At 38.1% G+C, this 13329-nt stretch overlaps 1 protein-coding gene across 7 annotated transcripts in view; it reads left to right on the forward strand.

Annotated features, from left to right (window-relative positions):
* FAM13C (family with sequence similarity 13 member C) overlaps positions 1 to 13329 on the forward strand; it is a 132633-nt gene that overhangs the window by 103732 nt on the left and 15572 nt on the right. For 5 of the 7 annotated variants that reach the window (XM_069796037.1, XM_069796042.1, XM_069796036.1 and 2 more), the window contains 6 exons: positions 1812 to 1962; positions 2342 to 2407; positions 7722 to 7932; positions 8842 to 8980; positions 10427 to 10508; positions 12925 to 13136. In XM_069796037.1, coding sequence (XP_069652138.1) covers positions 1812 to 1962; positions 2342 to 2407; positions 7722 to 7932; positions 8842 to 8980; positions 10427 to 10508; positions 12925 to 13136 — 861 coding nt within the window. The remainder of the gene's footprint in view (positions 1 to 1811; positions 1963 to 2341; positions 2408 to 7721; positions 7933 to 8841; positions 8981 to 10426; positions 10509 to 12924; positions 13137 to 13329) is intronic. The other 2 variants (XM_069796043.1, XM_069796040.1) reach the window with 1 other exon arrangement.

The raw sequence follows: 13329 nt of genomic DNA on the forward strand, positions 1-13329 counted from the left end.
CTGCCTCAGATCATAGAAACCAGCTCTATATCATGCCATATTTTTAAAGAATGGTATTATGTTTAGGCATTTAATTATGAATCAGTGCTTGATCTTCCAATCACTTCTCTTTTGGTTTTATAGGATGAGATGTCAAAATGTATCTTGACAACAGATGAAAGAAACTTAATTCTAAAATGAATGTATAACACAAGCCATTTCTTTGCTCACATGTCTCTAATATCATGCTGCTTCTCATAGGAATGGCCAGAGCTGTTTGCTCTGGGACCAGGAAAAGGAAGGTGTTCCTGGATTTCCTTTTTGACCTAAGCTGAGGCCTAAGTCCAAGTGTTTGATTGTAACCTAATCTGATCTGTGGAACGGCACATGGATTTTGAAGCACTCCTGAAAGCACATGGAGGGTTGCAGGATCTAGTTATGGTGATCTTGTGCTTTTTCAAAGCTTCCCTATTTTGAGGTATCTCCTGGAAAGAGCTACTTTCTGCTCCCTTTTCACTGCCTGAATTCTATAAAAGGAATGAGAGGATCAAGGCTGAAAGTCTTCCCTGCTGTTCTCAGCCAAATTAGTTTCCATTTTTATTTTGTTTCACCTAAAAACACTGGCATCATTGGATTTATAAAAGGGCTGTATTACAATAAAAATGATGCAAAGACATATTAAACTACTTACTACATAGGTGATATTGTTACACAAAGGAAATTATTCCAATAAATAAATTTATTATTTCATTAAATGAATTAATAAATTGCTTTCAGGTCTTTGACAGAGTGGGGAAAGGAGCTTTTCAGGGTATAAACTTGAGGAATTTTTTTTCTGTTGCAACTCAGGTTTATTTTTTTCAGAAAATGCTCTTCACAAATATGTACCATTTGAGTGACTTAACACTTTACGTATATTCTGTGTGTGTCAGCTGTGTGATTATTAAGGCAGCCTTGTGTGATTTTGTTTTCTGTTGCAAGCTGTATTTCCCTTGAGAGAGGGGAACTGAATGAGTGGGGTATTGGCAGTGACTCGTTTTGCCCAGTCAGATGGTGATTAGGGCTCTCACAGCATTTACATCACAGCAAGATGCTTGTGTCAGATTGTATAGCTGAATATTGCATGCAGCAATAAAGATTAAAATGAGAAATGGACCAAGCGTGACACAGTAGCTGGAAGTGATGTTATAGATAACAAGCCTTGCCCTCATTGATTTGACTGCAGCAAGTGACAATGATCTGTTAATATTACCTTTGCAGCAGATAGGAAATGATCTGGTTGCCTGTAGAAGCAGCAGCAGCCTACATAAAAGCTATGTCTACATAAAGAAGTATCTCTAAAAAAGCCAATTAAAAAATAACTCTTCCAAGAACCCCATGAGGGAGAGTGTTCTCAGTAACTCGTTGTTCACTGCTGCATACTGCACTCACTGGCTGGAGAGGGAGATTTGTTTTTTTATGAATGGTAAATGGGGAGGGACATAATGTCATCAGATCGTGATGTCAGCCCAATGAATGAAATACTTGCTTAATGTATTGCTTCAAGACCAAGAAAAGGGACACCATCTCAGTTTGGCTTCCTAGAATAAATCATCTTTTGCTGACAAAGTCGTCTTTGCCACGTGTCATGAATAATCTATATAAATTGGGACTTAAATAACCAGAAGTCAAGAAACTCATGGAATAGTGCATGTTTGTTCTCTTGCACGTCCTTGCAGAGCTGCTAGTGGAACACCCCTTTGCAGGCGCTGCTAATGGGCTCAGTGAGTTGAAGAGCTATCGCTGTGTTCTGTTGTTCTCTATCTAGCCCAATGTTCTGCTTTTGTCTGCAGAATTCTTTGTTGAAGCTACAAGCCCTTGAAACTGATCTGTGCTCTGCGTTTCTGCCAGCCCCGGAAGAAACTCCTCAGCTGCCGGCACCCAAGGATCCAGTCCCTTCATCAGTCCAAACCAGTGTGCAAGCTGATGGGGCCAGCTGTGGAGGTAAGCGACCATGCCACGATGTGTTCTCATTTGCAATTATAAAAAAGCCTTGTGACTTGCAGTTTAATATCAGATTTGCAGTCCTCTGGGAAACAGTGCAGAGCTAATGCAAAGCACCATTTCCTGATGCAAATGCTGTGTAACGTAAAAAGGGGTGATGCCTGTTAAAAGAATGGAAATTAATGGCTATAACCTTCTGTTAGAGAAGGAGAGGGAGTCTTCCTTTTCAGACAGGTTTTAAGAATCCTGATTCTTTTATTTTCAGTTTTAGTCTGGTTTTTTTGTTCAAGTAAATTTACGCTCTTTACTTCCTATGTCTGTATTGTGTGAGATCACCTGCCATATCATGTAATTCTATTTTTGTCATTCTTTTTATCAGAGCAATATCACTTCATTTCTCCTATTATTGATTTTAATTTAATGCATCAGCAGAGAGATAGCGAAGGTGAGTTTTACAGCATGTGGATTTTAATCATTCATGAGCCTGTATTATTACCTATCTGGGCAAACTGTGGTGTGTTTTCTCTCCCTCTTTTCTCAATATGGAAACCAGTCCTTGCAAATAAATAGCCCTAAGGCTCAGCACTATTTTTGTCAATTCATAGCTTTTAGTCACAGTGCTGGCAAAGTCGTGATGCTCAGTAGAAAAGGAATCACTGTTCGTGAAAAATAGGTCAAAGGCAATATGACTAATACATCTCCCAGACAAGTGACATGAATACACAAATACTTAAATCATTCACCATGTATGCTCCAAATTAAGGCAGATAGGTCAGTAAGCCCTTTGCAATTGATGCTTTATGTCAGAATAAAGGCTGGGTTCAGAAGAACTTATTTCAGAAGCTGTTTGCTTAGAATTTTCAGCAAGAAATAATGGTAAGTTATTTACCTAAAAACCCCCACAAATGATAGTGTTCTACTTAAGAAATTCTAAAGTTTGAGGTTTGCATTGCACAGTTAAGGCAAATGGTATGTAGAATCCAAATTATTATAAAGATGAAGGAATGTAAAAAATGCTAAATATCCTGTAGTTTAGCTAAAAAAAAAAAAAAACAAACAAAAAGGATGCTTTAGCCCAGCTAGGCAAATACCTTAATAGCTGTTGGATACACGTATGGCACTTGCACTGGTGCTAGTGCCTTGGTGTGGATCTGAGGCAGAGACAGATCCTCTATCTGTGCTGCATAGGCAGAGACATTTTGCAGCCCATCCAAAAATCTTCACTGGCTCTTTTCCTTTATGGCAGGGTGGGTTTTTCCTCCTTTTTCAGTAGTTTACTGAATTATTTTGTTCTGGTAGTTTTGGAATTCATTGTTAGGATGGTCTTTTTTTCCCTTTGCTTCCTTTGCTTATTTTTTGCTGTTCTGATTGGATTTTCTTTTAAATCATACTGGTAGTAACCCCTAATTCCGATAACCTCTCTAGCTCCTATTTGCCTGTCTCCAGCTACACAGGCAAATATTGGATGATGTAGCATTTCTCTCAGACAGTTCAGAGCATGCTCTGTCACTCTAGCAGTTCAAACTTGTGCTTTAGTTAAAGCTTACTCATCTAATGGATTTTAATGTACGTTCATTCCTGCTAATATCTGCTTTGTGGTTTGTGGTTTTTTTTTAATAACTTGCCATTTTGCATAGATAGAGTTAGTCCTATTTCTGTCTCTTAAATTACTACTGAAATCTTCTGATACGTTGAATTTAGGTACAGTTGTCACATGGGACTATGGGCTATTTCAGCTCAAACTTGGATGGAAGTCCAGAGACTTGTACCAGGCTAGGAACAGAGTTTTTAGAGGATGTGCCATAATATACTTCGTCTCTAGTTATTAGCTTTGATCAGTGAATCAGGCAATAAAACTTTTAATATTAACAATATACAAATGTATTATTTTTAAAATAAACATGATTGAGTAGTCTATTTAATTTGTTTTGTTTCACATCCCAGTGAACAAAAATTAGGAAAAAATACATTATATATATGGTGAATGAAGCTAGAACAGTCTAGTAAAATGGCAGGGTATTTCAGGATGCAAATTTTAAGGGGTGAACAGTAACTCTTATCTCTGAGCAAAGTCATCAATTTCCAGTTTACTTCTGAATATGTAAAAACTTGGATTAAAGATGGCAAAGTGAGACCATAAAGAATTGCAAGGAGGTATTAAGCTAACTTTTTTAAGAGGAAAAAAAAGAAAAGCAGAGTATGAGTAATTTCTATAGCTTTTGGATATGAGTATACATCAAATATTTGACTTGAGCATTGAGCAGCTGAATTTAACTACAAGGTGTTCTAAATGTCTTTTAAATTAAAAATTCTGACACTGGCATGCACAGATGTAACATGTTGAGGGATGAACACATTACATCTGCATATTACTTTTAAATACAAAAGATTTCTTTACTTAAAGAATACCACATGCAGAAATACAGACTTATACTATATGCCTTGTCATATGATTGAAGTCCACGTTATGAAGCATACTGCATATTACAAGATACTAGATCGTGGCTTTAAGTCCTGTAGTGAGCCCTTGTCAGTGCTAAGCTGGACTGACTAGATGAGATGGAGTAGATGCAGGCTAAGGGGCAACTTACTGGCTTGGCTAGACGTGGCTTTAGTTCCCAGTTTTGGCAAAAATAGAGACTAAAGTTAGATGAGACACATGAACACAGGTAGATGGTTGGTCAGTTCATGGGCTACTCTCAGGATAACGCTTAGTGTCTTGTTTAGGATCTGTGCAGAACTGGAATCAGAATGATGGCCCTAAATTTTAATTAAAAATGGGGTTGTTTATAACTTGTCATCATCCTGAAATGTTCTGCTATTACAGTAATTGGGCCACGTAAATGAATCTGTTTGAATGACTTGCTGACCACTTCTGGGCAGTATATAGCAATTTAATGCATCTGTAGTAGGGTTGGGACTAAAACCTTTCTTGGGGCCATACCAAAGTTGCACCAGTTTACAAGCTTTAGCAGAGCAATGCTGTCAGGAAGCCCTGGTGCCAAGGAAATGGAAAAGCCCTGGCCTTTGGGAAATATTGCCAAATTCACCTGGCATGCCGGTTGTCTCCCTTTCATTTGCTGGCTGAATAAAAAACGTCCTTGAACTCTCTGCAGCTTTGTGTGGTTTTACACTGGAGCTGTTCCAGCCAGTACTTGTCATTTGCATTTATCTTCCAGGAGTGTTTCGTTTTGAATGTGTACTTTTCTTCCATTTCTGAGACTGGGTTGGGCCTAGTAAAATTGCCTGGTTGTAAATGTGAAGAGGAGCAAACGTCTGTGACTATATAGTTTATCAGCAGTACAGGCTGCCTCCTGCAAGAGGAGTATTTCTAGGTCGACAGAAAATCAGAGTTCAAATCTTGGAAAGTTTTTTTCCTGCACCTATCATACACAGACTGGCTGATTTTTTTTATAACATCATTTTCCTTTCACAGTGAGGAGACTGCTACTTAATATGACTATAAAAGAATTTATTCCTTTTAATAACAGAGCATGAGAAATAGTGGAACTATTCTTAGTCAACCTACTTCACAGTGATTATACGTTTCTTGAAGTTCAGAGATGGTGAAGTAAAAGGAAGGAAGCCAGTTTCTTCTCATTGACAATATTGTTTTTCAGAAATAAAAAGAAAAACCCAAACCAAACCCCAACCGAAACTATTAATTTTTTTTAAGTCTTACAGGGTAAGGAAAGATTACTTGCCAGAAAGTGACAACACTTTTGTTTGCAGAACAACATTTATTCCAGCCATTATCACTGTATGTTGTCTGTGTATGTAATTTCCCATGACTGGTACAATGCTCTGCCCTTGCTTCTCCCAGATGCCTTTCTGGATCTCTCTATGGGAGGATTTGAATCTCATACACGATTTAGAAGTTTTGGGTGTTGCTCTGGTATCTTGGAGAGTTGAATTTGACCTACAGAGTATGAAGTACTTAGAGAAAAGATGCCAGGTTAGAATTAATAATCAGCTACATTGTGTCATTGTCAAAATGCTTAACATAATTATAATTGATGGTGCTGTTACAGTAGATGTACTTAGAGATACAAAAGTTGTGTAACTTTTGCATGAAAGACTAAACTGTGATTATACAATATACGATTGGATTTTTTGTTGTCTGTAAAGCAAAAACAGTTGGATAGTGCCTGATAAAATGATATTTTAGACCCTTGTAAATATTATTTTTTAAATCAATAGTTTCTTTCTATGAAGGGTGCCATGTAGAGCTGGTTTGTCCCCACTGTCCCAGTGCAGTGATAGGGATTTGTAGGTTCAGTGTCTGTCAGGCAGAGGTCAAATAAAATGTACTGCAAAGGTCCCATTAAAATCCTGAAAGAAATACCCACTCACCATGGAAATGTCATGTCCCATGTACAAAGGAGAAAAAGGAAAGAAAGTGAAGGTGAAAGAACTTTTCTAAACCTGCCTGCTCTTCTGTGAGTAAATCCATGTACAGTTGTTCTTCTGTGTAGTTTTAGACATTCATTGAAAAAAAGATTCTGTGAAATGTATTAGAATGCATGCTATATTACAGATATAATACTGATTAGAAATAACATGCATGCTGCCTGGAAATACAAAATAATAGATATGAATTCAAAGGCTGTATATATACATGGTTTTAGAGGAAAAAATAATGTAGCTGGTGTAAAATATTATGTACTATGGAAAATGATGTAGGGGAATCTGAGACAGAGCACATCCTTTGCTTTAACTTATATTAACTGTCTTTTGGGGGAGAGCTTTTATGAAAGCATGGAGTTTCTCCCTAAAAGTATAATCTACTTTAAAGACCAATCATCTGATAGCAAAAATATTGACTAGGCTAGATCATCCTCACGCAATTTACCCACTGAGGGTGAGGAAAAAAGATTCAATGGTTCTTCCCATTAATGTACCCAGATATAGCAAAGGGAAGATGAGCTCTTGGTATTCCCTGGAGGCAGGGTCCATAATGTGCCCATTGTTTACCATGTTACCCATAAACAGAATCAGTGTGATGAGGTTCACCAATTCCTACTTTGTCAGTCCAGAATAAATTATTCTTCTAGCTTGACCACCTCTATAAAACAAATTTTACCTGTTGAGGCACCTGAGGTGAGGTTTCCATTTATAGTCCAAGACAATATTAACATAGTATCATAAGCATGACTCCTCCAAGCAGTCACTGCACACTACCTTGAATAACTACCTGAAGGTTTTTAGTTGTTGCTATTTTCATATCTTGTGTTCTTTAGACCCATGGGTATGTAACTTCAAACCTCAATGAAACTCCGCAGCATACTGCAAGCAACACTGGAGGTTCTTAGCATCAGGACGTATTATATTTTTGATCTGCCTTTCTCTTGACCAAAGGACTAAACGCTAAATCATAAAATTAAACTTGTTTTGTACATTCATTGTTGTCTTCAGGAATGTGGCTTTCGAAAGCAAACAGATCTATGAAAATATAATTAATGCCACTATTCTGGGAAACTCTCCATCTTTATATTAGACTTCGTAGTTTACAAACACACCCATCCACCTTCTCCTGTGGAACTCAGAAATGCTTTATGTTAAGCCGGGAACTGTCCTTTCTATTTTCTCATCCTCAGTATTATGTTCATCCTGCATGTGATACTTTGCTGAACTATTTGCTGTTTACTTTGAATACTTATGCTTTGAATACTTCTGTAAGTATAGATTTGTATTTATCTAGGTAGCTAAATATCTTGTGAGTGACCCTCGGTCCATATTGGTTTATGCTTTCTTTCTAGAGCCTGTGCCAGCCCACAGAGGCTGGCAGAATGACATGGACAGCAGCCCACAAGAACATCACTCCCTAGGGACCAGTCGACTCCTGTATCACATTACAGATGGAGACAATCCTCGTTTGTCACCACGCTGCTCTATCTTTAGCCAAAGCCAGAGATTTAATCTAGACACAGAGTCTGCCCCTTCTCCACCAAGTGCTCAACCTTTCATGATGTAAGAAAATATATTTTAATTCTTACATATTTTAAATAATTTTTGTACAATCCACAGTCTTAGATTCTTCGTGGTTTTTTTCAGTTACTATTATGTCATAAACAAGAAATTTTCATATTGTAGCTTATTTTGACATGGTTAGTTTGCAATACCAGAAATAGGATCTAGCGTTTTTTCAGTCATAACACAGTACAATATTGTAAGGACAGTTTTAAGTGTTAGTTAGTAATTAGTCTGATGACTGAATATAACATAGGGAGTGCTATCAAGGTATAATACTAAAAATTTCAGCTGCAATAGAACTATAGCTTGAGTCATTCATGAATACAAGAGTGTCATAGAACATATGAACAGACCATATATGTGATCCCCAGAAACCAAGCTGTGGGTTTCAGACAGAAACCAAACTTTCTTAAGAGCTTGTATACATAGCTGTCAGCTGCATATAAATAATAATCAGATCTATTGATTTGCAATTGTAAAAAATCAGAAACTAAATTGCCTTCAAAATGATAATGTTTATTCAAGGTAATAAAAAACTCCCCGAGCTTACTTTTACAAATCATGTTGTTACAGTCTCCCTTTACATTTGGAAGATTTGTGAAGTAAGATGTGGGTGTTAAATGTAAATACTGGATCAGGTTGTGACCTACCAGATAAAACTTCTGAAAAATATTCAGAAATACCACAAGTAATTAAAAAAAAGAGAGAGAGTGAAAGACAGTAGCCTAGGGGTACCTTCAAGCAAAAAGCAATTATTTTATGCTTACTTTGTAAAACTAAACTGTCTGTCCTGTAAAGGAACCTAGCTGCAAATTCTGAAGTGCTAGGAAAGTGTCAAGTGTGCCTGAAATAAGGCACGGTCCATTATATAGACAGTTATTTGATCCAGCTACTATGCTTTTGCAGGCCAAGAAGTTCTTCTAGATGTAACTGTGAAGAGTGCAAAGAACCACAAACAGTAGCACAACTTACCAAGCATCTTCAGAGTCTCAAGAGGAAAATTAGAAAGTATGAAGAAAAGTTTGAGCAAGAAAAAAAATACCTGGTAAGTTAATAATTGAAAAGACAAAGGGAAATACTACAAGAGGTAGGCAAGAATCCCGGTGTATTTAAACTTAGGCAAAACAATAGGAGAAAGGGTATTTTTGGTAAAATGAGATAGGAAAATAATCAAAGAGGCATTTTTATCTTTCTTCAGCAATCTTTTTATCATCTTTCAGTGTATGCAATAGTTCTGAGACTCTAATTTACATTTTCTTTGGATTACCTTTGTTGCAAAATATCCATCTTCTAGGTATGTGAGAAGTGTGAATCGGTGAAACATAGCTGACAGGCTTGTGAACTAAAATGCTTCAAAAGATGAAAAGCTACTTACTTACTTTGCAGAAGTCATTTGCTTGAAAATTGTTGCTCTACTGTGCAGATTCCTTCATTCAGGCAGACTCCTGTAAACCTCCAAAGCATAGGGCTCAATAGAAGCTGATGGCAGAAATTACAGAAATAAAAATTGTGATGTGTTTCTGGTGGGGGGGGTGTTTGAGGTCAACAGTGTGCTCTGTGCAGTATATGCAAGATCATTGCTCATATTGAGCTAGTTTGTGTTATATGAATCGTGTGGGATAAGCATATCAAAACATCTGCAATGTTAAGGATGTGTACAATATGAAACAGGGAAATTTGTGATATTTTATGACTACATTAAAATGAAAATGAAGTAAATTGTATATTACCTTATAATCTCATCAATGACTCCAAACTGAAATGTACATTTGTGAATCGTACTGCTCTACAGTCATCATATACCCTTAGGAGTAAAATATCATACCTAAACAGTCATCATGCTGTGACCAGAAAAGAAATTATTTCAGAGGCTTAATTTTGCAAAACTGTTTTGCCATTTTAAATACCTGAGTTTTGAAGATCCAGTGTAAATTGATTTTAATTTTGAGGCAATTTATAATTGCAAAAAAATAACTGATATGCAAAGATTTTGTTGTTTGTGGCTTTTGAAATCACTCTGTTGCACAGGATTTTTTCATTTGATTAATTAAGCAGTTCAGTTGAAATTTTTTAAGTGCTGTTTTCCAAGAGAATCCCTGTCTTAAAGCAGTAAGGGCTTATCTCTGCAAGGGACAGAGTGCTTCAGTTACCACCCTGGAAATCACTTAGAAACTTGACTAACATTAGGTATTTGATCAGTCCTTTTGAAGTCACTGAGATTACTTACCCAATTAGTCAGGGACTTGGATGGTTTTTTTAGGATCAGAGCCAAAATACTCAGATCTGTGTAGCACTGTGGCACAATGGGGAGAGATAAGTCATGATAAATTAGTACCATGATTAAGCCAAATGCTCTGCATGACACTATGATATAGTGCAGTTGGAACTACAGACATTTTTTAGCACACTGTGTGTGGATAGGTTTTTATCTGTTTGATTGCATAACCATCAATTCCTTCTGTTTTATTCTTCCTTTTTTCTTTACACTCAGCCTTCACATGGTGACAAGACTTCCAATCCTGAAGTTCTGAAATGGATGAATGATTTGGCCAAAGGTCGTAAGCAGCTCAAAGGTACATAATAGCATGTCGTTTCACTTTATTGCTGAAGCTTTTGGAAGTAAGAGTGTACCTGAAATATTTTGCAGTTAGTTTTCTAACCTCAGCACTCTGCTTATTTTTCCCAGTGCATGACAATAAGTCTCGCAATGACAAGACATTAGGTGATATGACTTGCTTTGATTCCTGAAAGCAGGGATTAAAGTAAGCCAGTTCAACCCTCATAACAAGGCTAAAAAGGAGAAGGGGGAAAAGACATCATGTCTCCCTCATCACTATAAACATTCATGCAAAAGGCAATGTTATTCTGAATATTTTTATGAGTGTCTGAAATAGAGAACTACAAAATTAGAAGTGTCCTTGTAATAGTACAAATGTAGGTGAAAAATGTTTCTTTAGGACTGAGGTTACACAACTCTAAAGCTTTTATTTTTTTGATCATAAAAACAGATCTTTCCCTGATATTAGATTTGGTCTTGAGGGTCAAGTTTTGCCCTTGACTGTCTGCATACCACTCCATTAATGTCTGTATGTGTATCACATGCTTACCCTCAGGGAAAATATAGCCAAGACTGATTGATTTCTTTTTTAAAGGCTATTTATAATTTATCTAAACCATTTTTTCCCCCATTATAAATGGATTCTCACTACTAATTAAATTGTAGTATTATCTTTCCTCTCTGTTTTGGATATAGTTAAGAATGTGGATATAAAGGGTGAGACTGTGGTAAATCAAGAATTACAAATTCATCTTTCAGTAAATTTAGTCTGGAAAGTTCTCTAAATACTACGCTGCATGATTACTAGATTATTACTATTTTTTTTCCCTTGAACGTTGTGTTACAAATCCAGGAAGGACAAATGAGAGGAAATGGTCAAACTACGCAGATAACTTTCTGAAAATTATTGCTCTGGCTCAACCATTGCTTCAGCTAGCCAGGGTGTCTAGCTTTCATAGATCAGCCTCACCTTCACACCCAAAATGCCTCGACCCCGTGAACACCCTTGATTTTACTATACTGAGTAATGACACTGCTTTTAACTGATTCATGAGGTTCACCAGACAGGTGCAACTGAAATGGAAAAATGCTCATGTGCTTGTACGTCCTTCTTCAAGTTCATAAGGCTTGTCCATCCTTCCTAGCTCTATGTGTTAACTGAAAGTTACTGGGTTTCCCTGCAAACCTGTCCTGTATCCTCAGACTGTCACAGCTAAAAAAATTATGTTACTGTTTCTGCATGGATTTCAATAAATTTAACACATTTGGAGCCATCAATTTCCTGCTTTGGCCAAGGGCCTTCACCAGCCAGGCATATGCTAGGAACAAAGCCTGGTTTTAAGGGAGCTAATTCAGACCCCAATTCAATTTCCTTGTTGCTCTGTGCAGGTCCGTGGAGCTCCAGGGTCTTTGGCTTGGTGTCAAGCTAACATACTTACACACTTTATTGCATCCAGGCAGGTTGCTGACTGGGAAGCTAGGACACACTGTAACCTGTATGACTTCTGCTGGGTAGCTCAGGTGCTTTTCTGCCAAGGGAAGTCATTTAAGCAAAGTGGCTGATTCTCCTTGCGAGGACCAGCTCAGCAGCCTGGCTGGGATGGCAATGCAGCTTCTGGAAGGGAGGGTTATGGTTTAAATTGCACTAAAGAAGAGTGGGGTTGGTTATGCGGACTTGGAGTACCTGGCTTCAGCAGCCTGGCAGCTGGCACACCGGGCTCTGTAGCACAGCTTAGCCTCCCCAGCCCTTCTCAGGAGAGGGCCTTCACTCTCCTCCTCACTTGCGCAGCAGCACAGGAGGGCAGGCAAGCACAGCTGGGATGAGAGTGGGGCAGGGGGCTGCAGAGACACCGCCTCTTGTCCAGGAAGGCATCTGTGAAGGGCTGCATCCTTAGAAAACAATCCCCACAGCAGGCTTGGACATGTTCTTACTTACACCAGACATCAAATCAATTGAGAGTGCATGGGTTTATTGAGGAGAAGGGGGAGAGAGCAAGCTCTGCTTCCATATCCCTCCCCCCTGCCAAACCTCCCACAAATATTCTGAAGTGCTGTTTGTCCTTTTAAACCCCTTTCCTAACCTCATTCCCACCGAAATTCTGCACTGACTCCTACCCAGACCCCACTCTTTAACCCAGTGCCTCTTCAGTCCTCACCTTTTATGTCAAAGATAGGCTTGGAGGAAAAAGAGAAGTACATATGTGCTATAAGTTTCATTGGCGTGGACACATCTCATCCATTCACCATTAGATAACCCTTTAACCAGGTAAAAGATGTGACATGTTGACCTGAAGCGGAGTTACTTTCCTACACAACTGTGGTATGATAATAACTGTAAGCAAGAAGTAGGGATTTTTTTTCTTGTAGTGTCAGAGGAAACTCCTTTGCAAGCATTTCTCATCTATGTACTTGCCAAGTAATTTGCCTTTCAGAGCTGAAACTCAGAATGTCGGAAGAGCAAAACTGTACCTCTAGAGCACCCCAAAGAAATGATCATTGCGAAAACACTGGGACCTCTAAAGAGGCTGGGACACAGGAGGCCACAAGCATGGAACCAGCTCCCTCAGTAGAAGAAACCATGGATAGTGTATTGAGACGATTAAAGGAGAAAAGACAGCACTTTAACCTTCCTGAGACTATTAAGGTATTTAACAAGTATGGCTGTTTCTTTCAGAACTTTATTATCTGAGGCAGATATTAATTAGTGTGTAACTGGCTCAGGGTATGCTGGTGCGTGTGCATCCTCTGTCTTCTGGCACTGCAGTGCATTTTCTCTCTAACAAGATGGGAGGTTTAGTGCAGTTTTCTGAAGTGACTTTTCTGTGAAGAGTTGTACA

The sequence above is a fragment of the Haliaeetus albicilla genome, chromosome 11 (genome assembly GCF_947461875.1).
Source record: "Haliaeetus albicilla chromosome 11, bHalAlb1.1, whole genome shotgun sequence".
NCBI classification, from domain to species: Eukaryota; Metazoa; Chordata; class Aves; order Accipitriformes; family Accipitridae; genus Haliaeetus; species Haliaeetus albicilla.